The sequence below is a fragment of the Trichechus manatus genome, unplaced genomic scaffold (genome assembly GCF_000243295.1).
Source record: "Trichechus manatus latirostris isolate Lorelei unplaced genomic scaffold, TriManLat1.0 scaffold00056, whole genome shotgun sequence".
Classification (NCBI taxonomy): Eukaryota; Metazoa; Chordata; class Mammalia; order Sirenia; family Trichechidae; genus Trichechus; species Trichechus manatus.
Window position 1 is genome coordinate 3,043,459 of NW_004443992.1, and position 24,304 is coordinate 3,067,762.

At 36.7% G+C, this 24,304-nt stretch overlaps 1 protein-coding gene across 1 annotated transcript in view; it reads right to left on the reverse strand.

Annotated features, from left to right (window-relative positions):
- DNAH7 (dynein axonemal heavy chain 7) overlaps nucleotides 1-24,304 on the reverse strand; it is a 270,960-nt gene that overhangs the window by 83,049 nt on the left and 163,607 nt on the right. The window contains exons 45-48 of the mRNA XM_004378290.1: nucleotides 21,675-21,855; nucleotides 17,806-17,991; nucleotides 16,600-16,763; nucleotides 6,226-6,380 (exon numbers count right to left, since the gene is read on the reverse strand). Of these exons, the coding sequence (XP_004378347.1) occupies nucleotides 6,226-6,380; nucleotides 16,600-16,763; nucleotides 17,806-17,991; nucleotides 21,675-21,855 (686 nt within the window). The remainder of the gene's footprint in view (nucleotides 1-6,225; nucleotides 6,381-16,599; nucleotides 16,764-17,805; nucleotides 17,992-21,674; nucleotides 21,856-24,304) is intronic.

Consider the following 24,304-nt stretch of genomic DNA (forward strand, 5'->3'; position numbering starts at 1 on the left):
TTGGCATTTTGTTCCTGCATTATTTTCCTGAATTCTTCCCATTTTTTGTCTGTATTTTCCATGAATTTGTCTGTTTTTTCCCCATTTTTGTCTGCTTTTGCTTCGTCTCTTGGAGAATTCTGAGTACTAGCGATTTGAATTCCCTATCAGGTAGTTCTAGTGCCTTTTCTTCCACTGGAAAGTCATCTGGTGTTTTATTTTGGACACTTACTGGAACCATCCTGTCATGTTTTTGTAAATGTTTTGATACTGTCTGCTGTCTTTGGGGCATTCAGTAGTTATTTTTCTCGTTTGTTGATTGTAGATTTATTTGTTTCCTTCTTTTTGTTTTATTAGGCTACCTATGAGCAGGCAGGCTGTGCGTTCTTTGTTGTTTGCTCGTCTGTGGGCAGGATACTTTTCACCTCCTTCTCCAATTGGCAGGGTCAGTCACTCAGATACGGTACGGCAGGGCAGGTCTAGATGAAGAGGAGTTACTGGGACCGGTTGTTTGTGGCACTTACTACAGCCACCAGGGTGGGTAGGTAATCAGTGCAGGGCAGGTTCCAGTAGGCTGTGCCTGTGCTGCTTGGTGGTGTGATGTCAAGCTCACGGTGCAGGTAAGCAGGATGTTGAGGGGAGATTGTTATGTGTGGAGCTAAGATGGATATGGGAGAGAGGAGAGAGGAACAGGAGCCAAAAATAGACAAACAAACAAAAAAGAGTGCTAGGGGAGCTTGCTGTTGGAGTGGAGAGATGAGAGACTATGAAATGGAGAAAAACAAAAAGGGGAAGAAGAAGGAAAAAAAAAAGAATGAATAAATAAAAATCAGAAAGGAAAAATAACATCAAAGCTCCCAGATATCCCACTGGTGTAGCTATGAGGTCTGGGGAAGTTGTTCTAAGGTGTTGCAGTACAGCCTGGCTAGAAGGCGTAGAGGTATTCAGCGCCAGGTATTCAGGGAACAGAGAGAAGGAAAGTATAGAGAGAGATGAGAAACTGAGTAATAAAGAAGACAAAAGGGGAAAAAGAGGGAAAAGAAAACAAAACAAATTTAAAAAGAAAAAAGAACAAGAAAAGGCCCCCCCAAAAAAACAGAAAAAAAAAAAAAAACCCACGTAAAAGGAAATGTCCTCAGGGATCCCTCTGGGCGTCTGCGCAAGCCAAGGTGGTAGGCTCCAAGCCGCACAGCACTGCCGGCCAGAACGGGCTCCCAACTCAAGAAAAGGAAAAGAAAACACATAAACAATTCAAAACAAACAAACAAACAAAAGCCCCAGGATCCCACCAGCACAGCAGCCCAGACCAGGAAGCAGCTTCACACTCGAACGGAGCTCCACAACCCCTCAGGAAGAAGCAGAGATGGCGCACGGAGCCAGGTATTTGAGCGAAAGGAGGGGGAGGTGGTAAGAGTTAAGGAAGAAATCAAAAGAAGCGGAAAAAAAGCAACACCAGCAGCCAACAAATGGCACTCAGAGAGCCCGCCAGTTTGAGTGGGTGGAATCTAAGCAGCCAGTGCTTCCCAGACAAGAGATTGTGGCCGCAGGAAGCAGAGGAGGCTGAGTGGGGGTGACGAAGTGTGGGGGGTGGGAAAGCGTATATCGCAAATTACCAGTTGTTCTGTCTCCTGCTGGAAGCTCCGCAAAGCTGCTTTCTCATACCCCCTATTTGCTGATCTTTGATAGGAGTCCAAGATGGTGGATCCATGCTGCCTTTGCTGATAGGGGACCTCTGCATGAATCTCTCCTCGCTTTCCATTCTCTTGTCAGTTTTCTCACTCAATTGGTGCTTGGCTGAGTTCTTTGTCTCTTCATTTGATGTTTTAGGGTTTCAGGATTGCTGTTTTCTCTCTTTGGCTTAGTTTTTCAGCTCTTTGCTGTGGAGGGATGGCGTGGTGCTTCTGCCTACAGCGCCATCTTGCCGGAAGTCCTGATGCCAATTTTTTGCAGTTATAAATTGCTGCAATAAATTTTCTTATACATACATCTTGGTAAACTTGGGCTTGTAATTTTTTTTTTTTTAATTGTGCTTTAGGGGAAACTTTACAGAGCAAATTAGTTTCTCATTCAACAATTTATATACAAGTTGCTTTGTGACATTGGGTGCAATCCCTGTGACGTGTCAACACTCTCCCTTTCCATACCCCAATTCCCCGTTTCCATTTGTCCATTTTTCCTGTCCCTTCCTGCCTTCTTGTCATTGCTTTTGGGAAGGTGTGGCCTTTTTGGTCTCGTATACATGACTGAACTAAGAAGCATGTTCCTTATGTGTGTTATTGTTTCACAGACCTGTCTAATCTTTGGTTGACGGGTGAACTTTGGGATTGGCTTCAGTTCTGAGTTAAAAGGGTGTGCAGGGTAAAACTGTCTTTTTTATCAATTTTCTTCACTGCCAGGATTTTAGCCAAAACAAGCATGCCAGATGATTTTTAAACTCATTTTCATTTTCTACTTGGATAACTTGATTATTTTTAATAGTTGAATAATATGAGTGCATCATAATATATTGAACACGTTAATCTTCTACTATTTAGGTTGCTTCCATTTTTCCATTGTTATTAACAATGCTGCAGTGAACATCTTTTTGCATAAACATTTGCATTCATCTCTGTTTACTTAGTTAGGCTAGGGTCCTAGAAGTGGAATTAATAGGTCAACATTTATGAACATTTTAAAGGCTATTTATTTTGCCAAATTACTTCTCTAAAACATTGTAGAGATTTCAGAACCGCAATAAGCACTCATTTTTTGCTTTTTATTTTTAAACTTATTTTTGTATAACATCACTATGCTTACAAATGCCAGGCATTATGCTGGCAGTGCATTTTTTCATCATCCTTAGAACTTTAAAAAGTATAGACTACTATTAGCTTAGTTTTACAGATGAGGAAGCTGAGGCGCAGACAACTGAAGTAATTTTCTCAATTAATCCAGCTAGTACAATACTTCTTGGAGCCCTGGTGGCGTAGTGGTTAAGTTTGGCTGCTAATAAAAAAGTCAGCAATTCAAATCCATCAAGCTGCTCCTTGGAAACCCTATGGGGAAGTTCTACTCTGTCCTATAGGGTTGCTATGAGTTGGAATCGACTCAAAGGCAACAAGTTTGGTTTTGGCTTTGAAATGAGAAAGCAGAAACTTGAACCAAGCAGTCTGGCCCCTTACATTGCTCCCTTAACCACTATGTGATACTGGCGGCATTAAATATGATACCTGTGACTTCTACAATTTGACACGTGAAAAATATTGTTAAAATTTGTACTTTGGGCTGGATGTTTTAGGTGCTGTTTGACTAATTTTATTTTTTCTTCTGGAAACTATGTTAATATATTTGCCCATTTTTCTATTGTTGGGTATGTTAATTAGGCTCAGCTGCAAGTGACCAAAAAACCCAACCCAAAATAATAGTGATGGAAACAAGGAGTTTATAACTCATGTAAAGGACAGCTCTAGGTAGTCAGTCCAGGGCTGGAAGGACAGCATGTCTAAGCTGTCTGGGATCCAGGTTCCTGCTGTCTGGCAACTTCACCATTCTTGCATATAGCTTTGATCTCTTTGGCCAAGATAGCCTTTCAAACCACATCCACATTCCAACCATCAGAAAAGAAGGGAAAACAGAAAAGGAAAAAAATCCTTTAAGGATATTTCCTAGGAGTTACAAAAGGCACTTCCACTTATATCTTGTTGGCCAGAACACAGTGATACGATGAAAGAAAGGCCTGGTGATCTACTTCTGGAAAATCAGACACTGAAAATCTCAATGGAGTTACTCTGACACACATGGTCAGATGTCGGGGTCAACTCAACAGCAACTGGATCTAGGACAATGATAAATATAAGTATCTTTTTCCAAAGCTGTTATGGATTGAATTGTGTCCCCCTAAAATATGTGTTGTAAATCATATGTCCTCCTATGCCTGTGGATGGAGTCCTGGTGGCACAGTGGTTAAGAACTTGGCTGCTAACCAAAAGGTCAGCAGTTTGAATTCACCAGCTGCTCCTTGGAAACCCTATATAGGGCAGTTTTGCTCTGTTCTATAGGGTCGCTATGAGTAGAAATCAACTTGGAGAGCTTTTATGCCTGTGGTTATAATTTCATTTGGGGATGGGTTGTCTTTGTTATGTTAATGAGGAAGGATTAGTGTAGGGTGTGTTTTGAGTCAATCTGTTTTGAGATATAAAGGAGATTAAACAAGCAAGTGAAAGAAGGAGATAGGGTAAGACAGATGCCAAGACATATGGAGATCTCCAAGGAACCAGGAAGCAGAAGCCAAAGAGACAAGGACCTTCCTCCAGAGCCAACAGAGAGAGAAGGCCTTCCCCTAGAGCCAATGCTCTGAATTCAAATTTCTAGCCTTCTAAACTGTGAGAAAATAAATTTCCATTTGTTAAAGCTATCCACTTGTGGTATTTTTGTTATAGCAGCACTAGATAAATAAGACAAGCTAAAACATGCATTATAAAACTTGAATATTAACAGACTTGATACTTTTTACAAAAGTGAAAATTTACTGTCTCACTCACAGAATCAAGTTTTCAGCCTGTTAGTGACATATGTCTATATTTATTATACTTAGTTGTATATATGTATGATCCTGCCTGTTAAACAAGGACAATATTTGATAGTAGAGATTATGTCCCTCCTTTTTTGTAACTCTTGGGTATACAGTGGTTAACAGCTACAGCTGCTAACCAAAAGGTCTGCAGTTCGAATCCATGAGCCGCTCCTTGGAAATCCTGTGGGGCAGTTCTACTCTGTCCTATAGGGTCACTATGAGTTGGAATCGACTCGATGGCAATGGATTTGTTTTTTATTTGATATCACCATACTATGCTCTATAATTACCAGCTGCATGAATGAAATACTGTGTATGCATATATGCAGCTGTGCGTTCATACACACAAAATTTTGTAGACTTAGATTTTTTCTTCATTTCATGTTTACCCAAAGAGAACCTAAAACTGCAATATTTTAAAGACTCATTATTAATATTCACAAATAAATTATCTGTAAGTCTAGCTGGTATATTTATTATCATTCTTCCATGTGGCACTATCTCTTAATAGCAACTGAGATTTGCTGAACTAGTCCTTGGGCTAAATATGTTGTAGTTTTACAAGTCTTTACATTTATTTGATCAAATAAATAGTTAAAAAAAAAAAAAAGGTTACAGGGATTTAAAATGTGACTAAAAACCCCAATTTATTCAAATCATAAGTATTATGTTTAGTCTTTTGTTTTGACAAATGTGACATCTACATAAAAGCTTTATTGAAAAAATCCCTGTCATGTTTCTAATCTCTCCACTGTGACTGCAAATAGCAGCCATGTAAAATTTCTACTCACTTTTCTGCCATTTTTGTAGGATCAATCGAGAGAGGAATAAATAGATAATTGGACTGATGTGTTAAAATACTTTTGACATACCAAGTGACCTTTTTAATTGCAAAAGTGGAGTTAAAATTAGAACTAAAGAATGGCCAACAATAGACAAAAGTTAAAACTGCTAAATTAGAGGAAGCATTACAAATGAGACTTTAGGCAGAGAAAATGTCCTAACTTTTTGGGAATACAATCTCTAAAATTCTTATTTTATTGTCAATAAATAATTAAAGAGATTAAAAAACTTGCTGTTATAGATTGAACTGTGTCCCCCAAAAAGATATGTTGAATCTTAACCTCCTGGAACCTGTGAATGTGACCTTGTTTGGAAATAGAGTCTCTGAAGATGTTATCAGTTAACATGCGAGTACTAAGCCAATCTGAGTGGTGTCCTCATAAAAAAGGAGGAGAAAGAGAGAGAGACACACACAGAGGGAAGACAGCCATGTCATAACAGAGGCAGAGATTGAATCTGCAAGCAAAGGAAGGCCAAGAATCACGTGGAACAGATTCTCCCTAAAAGTCTCAGAATGTATCAACACAGCTGCCATCCTGATTTCAGACTCCTAGAGTCCAAAACTGAAGTAATAAATTTCTGTTCTTATAAGCCACCCAGAGCCCTGGTGGCACAGTGGTTAAGAGTTCAGCTATTAACCAGAAGGATGGCAGTTTGAATTCACTGGCCACTCATAAACCACCCAATTTGTGGTACTTTGATATAACAGCCCTAGGAAACTAATACACTCATGATTTAAAATAAATCTGATGAAGATATCTTTTACAAAAAGAAGCAACCTACACATTTTGGGTTAATTGTGACTTCTCTGCGCATTTCCATAAAGTGTACTTGTTTACTCAGCTACGTACCAGGAGTACCAAACTGAATACAATTTTCCAAAGTCCTGGCATAGTCAGGATCATTTAATTTAATTACATGAAGACTGTTGGCTTTTTCCATATTCTTGACCCATTTGTTAGCCTGACCTTGAGGATCTATCATCAGAGGCCACCTTCTTGCATTCCTGAAATGGAAGAGAAAGATGACGCTGGTCATGATTTGTCTCGACTCTATTTATCATGTGCATGTTACTTTTTCACAGTTTATACTTTCTAGTATTTGTTTTTTCAACTTATTATGAGAAATTATGTTCCTGAAACAGAGACATTTTAGATTGAGCAGGTTACAGGAATGGCAACTACCAAACCATCTAGAAAACAGGTTTTGTGGTTTTTTTTAACTCCTTCTGGAAAACTGAAATGCTCTAAATGTTAAATTACACTTTTGCAAATATTTGCAGCTCTTGATAATTAAGTCATGATGACAGCCATTAAGAGGACTGGATTGGAAGTCAGGAAACTCTAGGTTTACACTAAACCCTGTCATTAACTAATCATGTGGCCTTGGGCAAGTCACTTCACTACCTCAGCACTACCTGTTATCATCTGTAGAATAAAGGATTGAAACATCATAGCTCTTTGACATCTAGACCATAAAATATACAAAAGGTAAAAATATAATTCTATATCATCTAACATTCATGATAGCCATGCACATTTAAGTGTTAAGACAACTATTGACCCAAACTTTGTTTCAAACACCTGTATATTTAAAATCATATACGAAGTTCATTACATCATTTCCTATGTGATTACGAACTTCCTGTGGACAGGAATATATTATCTGAAGGTCAGGATTTTAGCACTATGGGAGAGCTCATACTTATTGCTTTTTTCTCACTCACATATCCTTTTTATACAAAATAAGAGCAGTGTCCCATGAAGAACTCTTTTTATTTCTCAGGGTGCTTACTTCACTGCTGTCAGCTGGAGTGGCAGAAGAATTAACTAGTATTTACCATCATCATATAGTAGCCAACCATAAAGCTTTCTGCCTGTGTGAAATGTAACTAGCATTAAGATTACATTTGTTTCTTTTTCTTATAAGAATTGTAAACATAAACCATAATCTTGGCCAATTTCTAAATTCATCCAGAGTATCAGACAATCAGGAGGAGAAAACAAAAGGTAACTGGGGCAATACATATATATTTTCAAAGTGAAGATGGAATGATATAGTATATTCAATTCAATCTAATTATAACATAAATTTAAATGTCATTGGATAGTTTGTCCCCCCAAATGGAAGGGGCAGATCCAAACAGCATAGTGAAGGCTTTCAAAACTGAACTGACATTGGAAACATCACCACAGAGGTTAAGATAGAAATTGGGGTCTGAACCTAGTTGTTTGACTGTTTAAAAAAAAAAAATCAATCTTATCCAGAGGATTTTAACAGGACCCAGAGTCTCATATTCAAAATGTTCAGGATATAATCTAAAACTGCTTTACATACAAAGAACCAGAACATGTGAATAATTATCAAAGAAAAAGCAAGATGTTGGAATTACCAGAAAAAAAAAATCTTTAACGAAGCTGTTATAACTATGCTCCAAAAGGTAAAGGTGAACATTTTTTAAATAAATAGAAAGCTAGAAGTTTTCAGGAGAGAAATAGAAATTAAAAAAAAAAAAAAAAAAACCAAATGGAATTTTAGAACTGAAAGATATAACATCTGAAATAAAACAGCCATTGGATGGTTTTCAGTAGCAGAAAGGAGATGACAGAGGAAAGAATCATCGAACTTGAAGATGGTTAAACAGAAATGATCCAACCTGAACAACAGAGAGAAAAAAAATTGAAAACAAAATACACAGAGCCTCAGAGACCTATGGGACAATATGAAAGGTTTAACATTCACGTCATTGGGGTCCCAGAAGGAGAGGAGAAAAGATTGGTGCAGAAAACACATTTGAGAAAATAATGGCTGGAACTTTCCCAAATTCAGTGAAATACCTAAATTTATAGTTTTACAAAGCTCAGCAGACCTCAGAAAAGAGAAACTAAAAAAAAAAAAACAAAAAAACCCCACACCCAAACACATCATAATCACACTGCTGAAAACCAAAGATTTGAATAAAACGTTTTTTGAAAGCAGCCAAAGAAAATGATATATGACATATAGGTAACATTCAAATGTCATTACTGAAATGATTCTGGATTTCTTGTCAGAAATCATGGAGCCAGCACACAGAAGAACAATAGCTTTCAAGTGCTGAAAGAAAAGAACTATCAACCCAGAATTCTGTACCCCATCACAGTCGAGTTGATTCCAACTCATAGTGACCCTATAAAACTATCCTTCAGGAATGAAGGCAAAGATCTTAAATAAAGGAAAACTAAGAGAATTCTTTGCCAGCAGACATACTCTAAACAAATGCTAAAGAAGTCCTTCAGCCTGAAGGGAAATGATACCACAGGAAAACTTGGAACCAAAGGAATAAAGAAAAAGCAACAAAAATGGTAAATATGCTGGCACATATAACAAACTACTTTCTCCTCTTAAGTTTTTAAAAATATGTATCAATGTGGAGATAAAAATATTAACATTGTCTGAAAGGTTTTTAATGTATGCAGATGTAATCCATGTGACTGCTATAACATAATCAGGGAAAGCTAAAGGGAATTATACGGTTTCGAGGCTTCTGCATCTAATTGAAGTGGTAAAACTAAATGTAGAAAAATTAACTTCAAACTGTAAAAACACACTGCACATTTATAAAAACCCATAGGAATGCAAGATGTTAAAAATAGGAGAAACACTGTGCAGGCGGGAGGGGGATATATGGGAACTCTCTGAACTTTCTGCAAATTCTTTTGTAAGCCTAAAACTCTGCTAAAAAATAAAGTCTATTAAAAAAAAATAATAAAGCAAAGAGATACAGTAAAAAAGCCCATAGATAAATTAAAATGGAATGAAAAGCAGTGGACTATTTAAATAATTCTAAAGAATGAGAAATGGCGAACAGAGCAACGAACGTCTAATGAAAAAACAGAAAGATAATTTTATAAAATGTTAAATCTAAATTTAACCATATAAATAACCACATCAAGTGTAAATGGTCTAAACACACCAATTAAAATAGACAGACTGTCAGAGTAGATAAAAATATGAGATCTAACTGCATGCTGTCAATAAGATATCCCCTATAAATACAATCATCATGCTTGGTAAAGTACAGGGTCAGCAAAAAAGAGGAAGACCCTCAAGGAGATGGACTGACACAGTGGCTACAACAATGGGCTCAAGCATATCAACAATTGTGGGCATGGCGCAGGACCGGGCAGTGTTTCATTCTGTTGTACCGAGGGTCGCTATGAGTCGGAACTGATTTGACAGCACCTAACAACAACAACATAAATACAATAATGTAACCATATTAAAAGTAAAATGATGATAAAATATATATAATGAAAATAGCTGGACTGGCTATAGTAATATCAGAAAAAGTAGATTTCAAAACAAGAAAAATAGGATAAAGATAAAGAGGAACATTACATAATAAAAAAATGGCTCAATTCATCAAGAAGGCATAACAATCCTAAATGTGTATGCATCCAAAAATAGAGCTCCAAAATACACAAAGCAAAAACTGATAGAATTGAAGAGAGCAATAGACTTTAAAAATTCTTTACAGTAATCAGTAGAACAAGTTAGACAGAAAATCAGCAAGGATATAGAAGACATAAACCACATTATCAAACAATTCAATCTAATTGACATTTATAGAACCTTTCACCCAACAATAGCAGAATACATATTTTTTTCAAGTGCAAATGTAAAATTCACAAAGCTAGACTATATTCTTTGCCATAAAACAATCTTAGCAAATTTAAAGACTGAAATTATGCAAACTATGCTGTCTGAACACAACAGAATTAAATTAGAAATTAAAAAACAATAATAGAAAGATATCTTGAAAATCCCCCAAACACTTAGAAATTAAATAACACACTTTAAATAATCTATGAGTCAAAAAAGAAGTCTCAAAAGAAATCCGAAAATATTTTAAATAACAATGAAAATACAATATATCAAAATTTGTATGCAGCTAATGCAGTGTTTAACAGTAAAATTATAGTAGTAAGTGCATATATTAGTGAAGAAAATAGATCTAAAACCAATAACCTAAGCTTTAACTTTAGGAAACCAAAGAAAGAAAAACAACTTAAGCCTAATATCAGAAAATAAATAATAAATATTAGAGCAGAAGTCAATGAAGTTAAAAGAATAAAAACAACAAAGAAAATCAATGAAACCAAAAGCTATTTCTTTGATGTTGTTGTTGTTAGTTGCCATGGAGTCAATTTTCAACCCATAGGGACTCCATGTGACACAGAAGAACTGTCTCATGGGGTTTTCCAGGCCATAATCTGTACAGGGAGCCCTGTTGGTGCAGTGGAGATAGGGCTGCTAACCAAAACGTTGGCAGTTTTAATCCACCTGTCGCTCCTTGGAAACCCTATGGGACAGTTTGACTCAATGGCAATGGGTAATCTTTATGGAAGCAGATTGCCAGGTCTTTCCCCTGTGGAGCTGCTGGGTGGGATCAAGCCACCAACCTTTCAGTTAGCAGCCAAGCACTAAACCATTACACCACCAGGTTCCTCAAATTGTCCTGTAACTACTTTAAAAACTGAATTCAGGGATAAAATCTAGAGAAAGAAAACTCTAGGCGCAGATAGTTTCTTTGATTATTCCTACTAAACATTTAAGGAAGAAGTAGTTTTAATTTTATATAATCTCTTTCAGAAAATAGAAGAGAGAACACGTCCCAATACAAATTATGAAGCCAGTATTTCCGCGATACCAAAACCAGACATTAAAAGAAAACACAGAAAAATATCCCTTGTGAACAGAAATATAAAAAAAACTTCAAAAATACTAGAAAATTGAATCCAGAAATATGTAAATAGAATAATAGATATGATGAGATGGGGTTTATCCCAGGAGTGGTTTAACATTTGAAAATCAATCAGTTTAATTCACCATATTAACAGACTAAAAAAAGTGATCATCTCAATAGATGGAGAGAAAACATTTGACATTTTAACATCCATTAATGATAAAAACTCTCAGCAAACTAAGAATAGAAGGGGATTTCCTTTATCTGATAAAAGGGATTTACAAAAAACCTTCAACGTAACACCATATAAAGTCGTGAAAGACTGAATTAAAAATGAACATATATTCTATTTACCTGCTTACTTCCTTCCAACCATTATTTTGTTTTTGACAAGAAAATATTTTTTTTCCGCACAATTCTCTCTTATTTGTTTCATCCATCAAACACTCTTAAATCCCCAAATACTTCAAGACCAGTGGTTCCCAATGGAAACTGAATTTTTATAGCACTTATTTTTCCAAGTTTTGACAGTGCTTGTTCTTTTATTATTATCTAGAGAGTACTGTTATTTGATGCTCTTTTGGGTTTTTGAAAAAAGGCAGACTTCTAACAGTGATAATACACATTCACTTCAGTCTTCATGGAAGGACATAGTATTTGAATATATAGTGGTGGTGCATTTTAAAGTGTATTGCTATTTTCCTCTTTACACACACACACAAAATACATAAAAACTGAGAAGGAAATGTGGGTGTTCCTCTCCATTTTATTGCTACTGAAATAAAGTTAATTTGACTCTTATAGAAATGAAAACTTAAGGACTTTTTTTAAAAAAGCACACTTATAGTAAATATAGGTCTGATCTACTTACCAAGTGGTTAAACAATCCTAATATTTTACCCATGACATGCTCAGATATAATCCAATTACATTTAACATTATCACTAGCCTTTGAAATTCTGATTCGCCAAGAGCCTTTAGGTGTCTCTAAGCTCTGAAATGCTTCTGTACAACAGAGGGTTGCTATGAGTCGGAACCGACTTGATGGCGCCTGACAACAACAAGCTCTGAAAGTTAATTATACCCTAACTTGTCTAAATTTTATAGATTCTTGCAGTTTCCCTAAATTATCTACTCCTCACTCAGCTGAGATAACATACCTAAAGCAGTTAGATCCTTGGTAAGTACACAATATTGTTGCTGTTGTTGTTGTTAGGTGCTGTTGAGCCGACTCTGACTCATAGAAACCCTATGTAAAACAGAACAAAGCACTGCTCGGACCTGCACCATCCTCACAATTGTTGCTACATTTGAGCCCATTGTTGCGGCCACTGTGTCAATCCACCTCGTTGAAGGTTTTCCTCTTTTTCGTTGACCCTCTACTTTACCAAGCATGGTGTCTTTCCCCAGGGACTGATCCCTCCTGATAACATGTCCAAAGTACTTGAAGTCTCACCATCCTTGCTTCTAATGAGCATTGTAGCTGTACTTCTTCCAAGACAAATTTGTTTGTTCTTCCAGCAGTCCGTGGTATATTCAATATTCTTCACCAACACCGTAATTCGAAGGCATCAATTCTTCTTTAGTCTTCCTTATTCATTGTCCAGCTTTCATATGCATATTAAGTGATTGAAAATATCATGGCTTGGGTCAGGCGCACCTTAGTCCTTAAAGTGACATCTTTGCCTTTTAACACTTTAAAGAGATCTTTTGCAGCACATTTGCCCAATGCAATGCGTCGTTTGATTTCTTGATTGCTACTTCCATGGGCATTGATTGTGGACCCAAGTAAAATGAAATCATTTACAAGTTCAATCTTTTTTCCATTTATCATGATCTTGCTTATTTGTTCAGTTGTGAAGATTTTTGTTTTCTTTATGTTGAGGTGTGTAATCCATATTGAAGGCTGTGATCTTTGATCTCCATCAGTATTACCATTATCAAGCAAGTATCTCTGGTGACTGGAAGAAGGTACTACTCAAGTAAGTAAGATACTTATCTGATACTTCAAAATGATCACCTTGAGCCTATTTACTGAACCTTCTCAGCATAAGATTACATCAACAAAGTAAACCAAGATGAAAAATTTTAATATTTCCTTCTTAGTAAAATTTCTGCCATAACTTGTTGCTAATATTTCAATATTTTTACAAACAAATAGCAAAAATGTAGGGCTTATGGCTCCTTAACACTATTTTCTATTCCCATTCCTCCCAAAAAGTGTGTTGTCCTGACTAATAATCATGGAAAGATTTAGATTCTTAAAAGCAGAAATATTCATCAAAAGTTTTATTATCATTGAAACACTGAACCCAAGAGAAAGGGTACATTTTATTTGCTAGAAAATAAGACGCAATTTGGCCTCCAATGGATAAATATGGATGTCCTGCTAGGCGGAACAAAGGTATATAAACTGCAAATCAAAGCAATGAAGAAATAACTATCACTGTGAGGAACATGACCAACAATTTTCACAGATGCTTGGGAAGAACCAAAGCTCTTTTCTGAGAGGAAAACATCAGCAACAATGATAACAACAATCAGTCGATTCTTGTAGGCTGAAGCTGATTGGTCCAGCAGGGCAAAGTAAAAGTTGGGCGTCTAAACTTTCATAAACCTCCCCTATATCTCTACTAAGAGCTCGGCTGCTAACCAGAAGGTCAGCAGTTCGAATCCACCAGCCACTCCTTAGAAACCCTATGGGGCAGTTCTACTCTGTCCTATAGGATCACTATGAGTCAGAATCGACTTGACAACAATGGGTTTGGTTTGGTTTGGTTTGATACCTATATGTCTAATGTGAATTCTCACATTAAATACCAGCAAAGACTGTCTGCATGCCACATACTTGTTATGTAATTCAACAACAAGCTAGCTACCATCCTGTACTTGTTAAAACACACTTATTTTATCTGCTATTTTAGAGACAAGCTAGTGCAGATATTTTTCATTTATCTAGATGCTCTAATTTCTCTCTGTAGATGATCAAGAAGCACATACCCAGTGCTTAATTTCAGTCCCGGTTATGGACTGAATTGTATCATCCCAAAAAGTTATGTTGAAGCCCTAATGCTTTTACCTGTAAATATGACCCTGTTTGGAAATAGGGGTTTTCTTTTGTTGTGGTCAACATGAGGTCATGCCAAAGTAGGGTGGGTGCTAAACCTAGTCACTTCTGAGTGGTGTCTTTAAAAGTGGAATACACACTGAGAGACATGCCTACAGAAGACATCACCGATGCATCTATAAGCAGCAAAGAAACTCCAAGGATTGCCAGCAGTCACTAGAAACAAGAAGAGTGGCCCACAGAAGGAATGGACACAGTTAGACCCTGATTTGACCTTCAGCCTCCAGAACTGTGAGGAAACTAATGTCTAGTCTTTAAAGCCACTCACTGGTGGTATTTCTCCTAGGTAGCATTAAGAAACTGAGACAGTCCTCCGAAGCAGAGCTTTGTAACTGTTTCCTCTACATCAACATAATAATTAAATTTAAATTTAGTTCTTGAAAAAGTTTGTCTTCCTAATTACAATTTACTTAGTTAAAAATGAAACTATATAACACGGCTTTTCTTTTTTGCCTCAGTTATCAGAAAGCTTTGTACTTTATTCAGGGAAAACTGTCTCAGGTATCTACTAGTAACTCTTCCTTCAACTTCCCGTAGGTGGTCTCTTCAGTTTTATATTACATTCAAATTACACATGCCTCAAATCCTTCTAGAAATATGCAGTAAATAAATGCTAAAGAAATCCATATGACAGTATAATTTATTGAGCAATAAAGAAATGCGTTCATTGCCAAACACTTCGAGGGACAGAGTAGCAGGGGAAAGGATCTGGGGACCACGGTTTCAGAAAGCTAGCAAGTGGCCATCTAAGATGCATCAATTGGTCCCAACCCACCTGGAGCAAAGGAGAATGAAGAACACCAAAGACACAGGAAAATATTAGCCCAAGAGACAAAAAGGCCACATAAACCAGAGACTCCATCAGCCTGAGAACAGAAGAACTAGATGGTGCCTGGCTACCACCAATGACCGCCCTGACAGGGAATACAACAGAGAGTCCCTGACACAGCAAAAGAAAAGTGACAATGGGATCATCATCTAGAATTTACTAGAACTCAAATTCTAGTAAAAAGACGGGACTTAATGGTCTGACTCAGACTGGAGGGACCCCGGAAGACATGGCCCCTGGACTCTCTGTTAGCCCAAAACTAAAACCATTCCAGAAGCCAACTCTTCATACAAAGATTAGACTGGATGATAAGACATAAAATGATACTCGTGAAGACTGTGCTTCTTAGCTCAAGTAGATACATGAGTGTAAATGGTAATCTCCTGTCTGGAGGCAAGATGAGAAGGCGAAAGGGATAGGAGCTGGTTGAATGGACACGGGAAATCTGGGGTGGAAAGGAGGAGTGTGCTGTCACAGTATGGGGAGTGCAACTTGGGTCACATAGCAGTGTGTGTATAAAGTTTTGTATGAGAAACTAACTTGAACTGTAAACTTTCATTTAAAGCACAATAAAAAAAAGTGTTCATTGAAGTTTCAATTTATAGAATAATTTTCATGCACACTAATTACAAAAAATTTAAGAATAACTAGCCTTTACATTTAATGGTTAACTCTATTTTAAAATTTCACGTCTCAACCTTTTTTACCTTAAATACCATCATTGCTTTTTCATCATTAAGTGTTAATTGCTTTTTCAGTAGGAAACTGTCTAACAACGAATCAAAATAATTCATGTAAAACACAGCTAAATATCTTCTACTGGATGGTTTACCCATGTTATTTCTAACATATGAAGCTCCCAGGAAGACTGGCCCCGTGATAAAAGGCCCATAGTAATGTGAACTTGGAAATAACAAAATTGATGGCTGTCTTCACACTAGAGCAAGCTGAAGTCCTTGGCTTCTGCGAGGTGAGACTTGGAGAAGAGGGTGAGGCTGGATGAGTCTCCAGAATTCTTCCAGCCCAGTCTCTAGAGGAATCATCTATGAACCAGAAGATTCCAGGAATGTGGTCACTGTCTTGGAAGCCCCGGTCAGCCCAGGACCCAGAAATATGTTCATGTATTTTAAGCTGGTACCACATCAGGGACAAAGACAGAATTTGGAACAACTACCCCATCACCAACAACAACCCACAACTGCATATTTTCATTAACCTTCAATAATAAAACCCTGTCTTTTATGAGAACAGAAATTTTAACTTCACTTGCTTACGGCAGAGTTTTGCTCTACTTGCTAAAAATTGATTAAAATCTATGCAAAAGTGATCTGGTTTTGTCTGTTTACCACAGTCTCTAATACTAAACCATTCTAATATTAGTATGAGAAGGAAGTGATTATTCATATTTAACATAATTAATTAAGTAAAAATGCTCAAAATACTTTAAAATGTTACTAGCTATAATTGTTAAAAGATGCACAGACAAATAAGTTTAGTGATTATTTAATATAGATCATTTGTAAGAAAAGTATTTTCCTTACATGATGATGATCCCATTATCAATGGAAAATGAGTCAGAAGGTAACCCAGCAATATTCCAAGCTCGAATTGTCACAGCTTCTCCTAGGGTACCCATAAGAGAATAATCATCTGAGCATGGGATATCTCTTCCTTTGCACAGATTTGTCCACTCCTTGGTTTGATTCTTTAAAACACACAAACAAAAATATGGAAATGAGGTTATCAAATGAATACTTTGTATACTTCTCGACTACATTTCATTCCTTGAGTCAACAATCCATTGTTGAAACTCTACCTTAAAAATGATTTGTGTTTATCAGATTTTCCTCAAATAAGACTATAATTTAGAAGGTGAGACTATGAAGTTAAATACAAATCTTATAGTTAAAGCTAAGATAAAGTCTAGATCACTTAATAGTGAAATCTGAAAGAACAGCGACATCAGAGACTCTTCGGGAAAAGTAAAGGCGTAGGGTAATATAGGGAGATAAGAAAAAGGATGAAATAGCCTTCAAGCCTTTACAGAGTTGAGATGGGATGGAATGAAGAGGCTCCTTGAATCAGTGGTGAGTACTGTGAGTTCAGAGAAGGCGGTATGAGTTTTGGTTGTGTCTAGCTAGAGTGTGGCTTTGCCTTTGTCAGTAAATCCAAGATCTCAGTTCTGGACAGCAAGGCTCCCTTCAAACATCTGTGTGGTGGTTTGGCTGGCAGCCCTCAGTCTGGTGGGATTAGAAGTTGGGTCACAGAGACAGAATCTGTCAAGGGAGTAGGAACACAGGGAACTTGGCATTGGTTTTCTAAGGAAAGAAGACACTTTCTAAGGAAAGAAGAGCTGCAGGCAGGCTCGCCTTTTCCTCCCCTAAAGTTCCAGTCTCTAAAGTGCTTTTGAAATGACTTACTATTGAGACTCAAAGGGAGTAGTTGGTTTAAAAAATGGCTGGGGGACTTGATACTTTTATACCTGTTTAAGAACTAAAATTTAATCATTAGGGCCTATCATTTCATTCTACAATTTAAAGTACAGCCTTTTGTTTCTAAAACCTATTATATTTTAATATAGAATCTTTTGGCTACTGGGTGGATTTATATCTAAAATATACAACTAGACATCATCTTAAAACATTTTGCTCCTTATACTTACAAAACAAAACAAAATTCTATGATTAAATGTTGGCTGTGACTGGAGGGTCAGGAAGAGACCTTAGAGATGGAATACTATTCCTTACCTGTCTATAGTTGGATGTAAAGGCTCCCAGGTAAGCCACAACTCCTGAGGAAATGAGGATATCCCCCGTCAAGTTGATGTACAACTCTCCCAGCTCCAGAGCTGTTTGGCTCCATCGTGTTTTCTCACCTCCTAGGCCTCCAATCAACTGCTCAGCTCTTTCTAGTTTTTTGCTGCACAAGTCAACCTAAAAAATAAAAAGTAAGACTTTATCAACATCCACAAGTACAATAAGTTTAAAAATCTACAAGATTTTACCCTCAGAGATATTTTTTTAAATTACAAACTTCTGTCTGGAATTTTTTTTTTTTAATATAAAAGAAAAATGTGACATATTTCGTTATGAATACTGGGAACTCGACAACATTTTAGAATAATTTTTTTCTATGTAAGTTATGTACCTGAACATAATTTGTGAAATTCATAACGGATTTTCATATAATACAAATAATAAATCTATTTACAGGACTGTCTTACAGCATGAGACTGCAAGTTAACTAATAAAGGAACTTTTCTCACAAATATAGATGTTTTCTCTGCATTTTAAAGAATGTAGAGGAATTTTATTTTAAATATTCTACATTTTTTCCTCATTTAACTTATGGTTAATTTAATGATAATTTTAAATTTTAAGTGTTTAAAAGCTTTAATAATTTACGCCTATTTACAAAGCACAATTTTCAAGATGTTAAATTGTGTCAGTCTATTTAGACACTTAAAACTAATCTCAAATTAGGACATCAGTCAGTAGCTAAGAGCCCACTTTGTGCATAAGACTGCCAACCAAATTTTATTATATATAATTAAGCAGTGTGATAAAAAAGGATAATTATGAAGGTGGCAAACTTGAAAAGCCATTTCAATCCTTGCAATGGCAATATTCCAGGAATACCAATATTATTTTGATTTAATTGTTAAGTTTTATAGCATTATTTTTCTTGGAAGAAGACAAAATTAAGTAAAGGTTATTTTGAGATTGAAAATAAAATAATTTACATGAAAAGATAAATTAAATAATTGATAAATGCAGAGGCATTTAGATTATTTTGGAAAAAGAATCTGACTTATACTTTTTCCTACAGCTATTAATATTTGTCAAATAAATGTTTTTAGATTAAAAGTTATAAAATACTCTATCAGTCTATCTAAAGATATTTTTTAAAGAGAAAACTACTGTATTTAATTGGTTCTATTTTTCAAACTTCCTAAATTTAAACCATTTTTCTTTTAATTTCCTCTCTTTAAATATCTTTGTTTTCCAAGTTTCTTTCTTCATCCATTCTTCTTTCAACAATGTTTATTATAAACTGAATCTGGTCTTTGACTATGATAAAGTTATCATCAGAAACTACTATGTAAAAATGTTTAAAATATTTTAATATTTTTTCCTCCAAAAGCATATTTTTAGTACACATATATGCATATGTTTATTTTGTATTACCATACTTTTCCAACATCTTATTATGAAAATTTTTTTAAACATATATCAGGATTGAAAAAATTTTGTAGTGAGCAGACTGCATATCCACCTATTGGTCATATTATTTAAAACAGATCCTTTGGAAATTATGCTCAGTAACATATCACATTTCTAAAGATTAGTACAATGCTATATATTTGTGCAAAAATAGACTTTGTGCTCAGATCCTATTGAAAGAGGCAGCCTGGTACCATGAGGAAGAAGGCATCATTAGAGTCAGACTGCCTGGATTCAGATGTTAGCCTTAACAGTTAACAAGCTGGGTTGACCATGGGCAAGTTGCTTAATCTTATTTTGCTTTGTTGTTGTTGTTAGCTGCCATCAAGTTGGTCCCCGATTCATGGTGACCCCATGCAAACAGGATCGGACTGTTGTGATCCATAGGGTTTTCATCAGCTGATTTGCAGAAGTAGATCACCAGGCCTTTCCTTCTAGTCTGTCTTAATCTGGAAGCTCTGCTAAAACCTTTTAGTCTGGAAATTCAGCATCACAGCATTACACAAGCTTCCACTGACAGATCAGTGGTGGCTACACTTGAGGTGCACTAGGCAGGAGTTGAACCCGGGTCTCCCATATGGAAGGCAAGAATTCTACCACTGAACAACCACTGCCTTCTTTAGTCTCCTCAAAATGGCACAAAAGAGTACCTCCTCCAGAGGTTATTGTGAGCATGAGACAAGACATAATGCTCTTAGAACAACGTCTTGTACATAGTAATCACTTAGTAAAAGTTGACTGTTGATATCTTTTGACATTTTTTCCTGGAACATAATCAGGCTTTAGCAGTTAATTTTTACAGATGGTATCACAATACAAGTCAGAGCAATGTTTTCAGTCTTGAAAACATTTTCAGTGGACACGGTATGGTTCTGGGTATTGAGTTATGATCTGAGCTCTGCCATTAACTCATGTACAACCTAGGCTACTTAACACTTTGCTTCTCTATTTCCATATTTATAAGATGAAGAATGATTTAAATAATCTAGCTCAATATTACAGTAATCTAAGGTAGAGATTTAAAAAAAATCTTTTTGAAAGGGTCAGAAATTAAGTATTTTAGGCTTTGTGTGCAACGAGGCAAAACCAAGGATACTGTGTATGTACTTACCACCCAGCAGTACCTCAGAAGACAGTCCTGGTGCTCTGTTTCTATTTACTTTACAACCAAGAAAATCCTATAAGGCAGTTCTACTCTGTAACACACGGGGTCACCATGACGTGGAATTGACTCGACGGCAATGGATTTGGTTTTTGGCTTGATATATAACCACTTAAAATGTAATTGTTTAAAAATGTCAAAATCATTAACTCCTGTGCCATACACAAATAGGAAAAAAAAAATTTTTTTCTGGCACTTGATTTTTTTTTTCCACTTTTTTTTTTTTTTAATTGTACTTTAGATGAAGGTTTACAGAGCAAATTAGTTTCTCATTAAACAATTAACAGACATTCTGTTTTGGGACAATGGTTGCCAACCCACAAATGTCAACACTCTCCCCTTCTCGACCTTGGGTTCCTCATTACCAGCTTTTCTGTCTCCTCCTGCCTTCTCATCCTTGCCCCTGGGCTGGTGTGCCCATTTAGTATCATTTTGTTTTATGGGCCTGTCTAATCTTTGGCTGAAGGGTTAACCTCAGGAGTGACTTCAGTACTGAATTAAAAGGGTATACGGGGGCCATACTTTCAAGGTTTCTCTAGTCTCTGTCAGACCAGTAAGTCTGGTCTTTTTTGCATGTGTGTGAGTTAGAATTTTGTTCTACATTTTTCTCCAGCTCTGTCCAGGACCCTCTATTGTGATCCCTGTCACAGTAGTCAGTGGTGGTAGCCAGGCACCATCTAATTGTGCTGGACTCAGTCTGGTGGAGGCTGTGGTAGTTGTAGTCCATTAGTCCTCTGGACTAATCTTTCCCTTGGGTCTTTGGTTTTCTTCATTCTTCCTTGCTCCAGACAGGGTGGGACCAGTGGAATATCTTAGATGGCCGCTCACAAGCTTTTAAGACCCGAGACGCTACTCGCCAAAGTAGGATGTAGAACATTTTCTTTATAAACTATGTTATGCCAATTGAGCTAGATGTCCCCCGAGACCACGGTCCCCAGTACTCAGCCAAGTAATTTGGCCCCTCGGGGAGTCTGGATGTGTCTATGAAGCTTCCATGACCCTGCCTTGGTCAGGTTGTGCTGACTTCCCCAGTATTGTGTACTGTCTTACCAAGCAAAAATTCTTAACTTATGCGCCAAACAAAAACAGATTTGACCTGCAGGCTGTTGTTTTACAAATGCTAATTTAGGGGAGAAAGCAGGATTGGTGTGTTATGTATGTGTTAGCACAAACATCATTCTTATTTACAATAACTGAGAATGTACTTACCTTTGTCTATATCATCACATACCTGGTTTTCCAAGTCAGCCTTCTTTTGTTTATTTAATTCCAGTGTGTCCTGAAGCCTGGCCAGCTTGTCCTGGACTTCCTGAAGGGCTGCCTGCTTCTTTCTAAGACCATCCATGGCAATTTTAAGCTCCCCTTCAGCTGCAGCCAGTTTTATCTTTTTGGGAGCTACTATTTTTGCCACTCTACAAAAAGTGAAATTGGGAAATGAGATATTTATTTAATATCCTAGTGCACTTTCTGCCACTGAATTTACTTTTCTAATAGACTTTCTGTGACTTGAAGCACACCTTTAAGTAAAACTTACATTGATTTCTCTCTCCCATATTTCATCTAAGGATCAGTCCAACCTTATCCCAGAACGTAAGAAATGACTACAAAAGTAGATATCAAATACAGCATTATTAAGTAAATATTTTTTAACTGAAATAAAATATTTGATTTTTGCCAGTGTGAATTTTGGCAATTTTCCCAAAGGAAGATAGGATATTCATGTAGAATATCACAGTGTTAGTAGAAACTAGCCTTACTGGTTATGGCATAACTGTCATGAGCAGAAGGTGAGATATTTTCTCTTTGTCATTTTTCTTTTTCTTAATCCCAGAATATACCCTTAACCAAAACCAGCTATCTTATAAACAGGCATGTTGGTAGTAAACAGACTATGTAGGAAAAAAGAACGAATGTAAATTAAATTCTCTTCCTACTATCTAGAACCACCATGCACCTGTCAGTTTGTCATACTGTGGTGGCTTGCATGTTGCTATGATGCTGGAAGTTATGCCACAGGTACTTCAAATACCAGCAGGGTCACTCATGGTGGACAAGTTTCAGCGGAGCTTCCAGACTTAGGCAGACTAGGAAGAAGGACCTGGCAATCTACTTCTAAAAAACGTGGCCTGTGAAAACGTTATGAGTTGCGGTGGAACACTGTGCCATAAGATAAGCCCCTCAGGTTTGAAGGCACTCAAAATGCTACTGGGGAAGAGGTGCCTCCTCAAAGTAGAGTCGACGTTAATGACGTGGATGGAGAAAAGTTTTCAAGACCTTCATTTGTTGATATGGCACAATTCAAAATGAGAAGAAATAGCTGTAAACATCCATTAATAATCGAACAAGGAATGTACAAAGTATGAATCTAGAAAAATTAAAAGTTGTCAAAAAATGAAATGGAATGCTTGAAGATCGATATTCTAGGCATCAATGAGCTGAAATGGACTGGTATTGGCCATTTTCAATCGGACAATCGTATGGTATACTATGCCGGGAATGACCAATTGAAGAGGAACAGTGTTGTGTTCATTGTCAAAAAGAACATTTCAATATATATCCCGAAGTACAACGCTGTCAGTGATAGGATAATACCATACACCTGCAAGTAAGACCAGTTAATATGACTATTATTCAAATTAATGCACCAACCACTAATGCCAAAGATGAAGAAATGGAAGATTTTTACCAAATTCTGCTGTCTGAAATTGATCAAACATGCTATCAAGATGTACTGATAGTTACTGGTAATTAGAATGCAAAAGTTGGGGGAAAAAAAAGAAAGATCATTAGCTGGAAAATATGGCCTCAGTGATAGAACGATGCCAGAGATCACATGATAGAATTTTGCAAGACCAACGACTTCTTCATTGCAAATACCTTTTTTCAACAACATAAATGGTGACTACACCGGGTCTCGCCATATGGAATACACAAAAATCAAATCAACTACATCTGTGGAAAGAGATGATGCAGAAGCTCAATATCATCAGTCAGAACACAGCCAGGGGCTAACTCTGGAACAGACCATCAACTGCTCACATGCAAGTTCAAGTTGAAGCTGAAGAAAATTAAAACAAGTCCACAAAAGCCAAAGTACAACCTTGAGTATAACTCACCCACCTGCATTTAGAGACCATTTCATGAATAGATTTGACGCATTGAACACTAATGACTGAAGACCAGACAAGTTGTGGGATAACATCAAAGATATCATACATGAATAAAGCAAAAGGTCATTAAAAAGGCAGGAAAGAAAGAAAAGACCAAAATGAGTATCAGAAGAGACTCTGAAACTTGCTCTTGAATGTAGAGTAGCTAAAGTAAATGGAAGAAACGAAGTAAAAGAGCTAAACAGATTTCAAAGGGTAGCTCAAGAAGACAAAATAAACTGTTATAATGAAACGTGCAAAGACTTGGAGTTAGAAAACCAAAAGGGACAAATACACTCGGCATTTCTCAAGCTGAAAGAACTGAAGAAAAAATTCAAGCCTTGAGCTGCGATACTGAAGGATTTTACGGGGAAAATACTGAACGACAGAGGAAGCACCAAAAGAAGACAGAAGGAATACACAGAGTCAGTTACCAAAAGAATTGGTGACATTCAACCATCTCAGTGGGTAGTATATGATCAAGAACCAATGGTATTGAAGGAAGAAGTCCAAGCTGCACTGAGGCATTGGTGAAAAAAAAAGTGTCCAGGAATTGATGGAATATCAATTGAAATGTTTTAACAAATGGATGCAAATGTTGGAAGTGCTCGCTCATCTATGCCAAGAAATTTGGAAGAAAACTACCTCTCCAACCAACTGGAAGAGATCCATATTTGAGCCCATTCCAAAGAAAGGTGATTCAACAGGATGT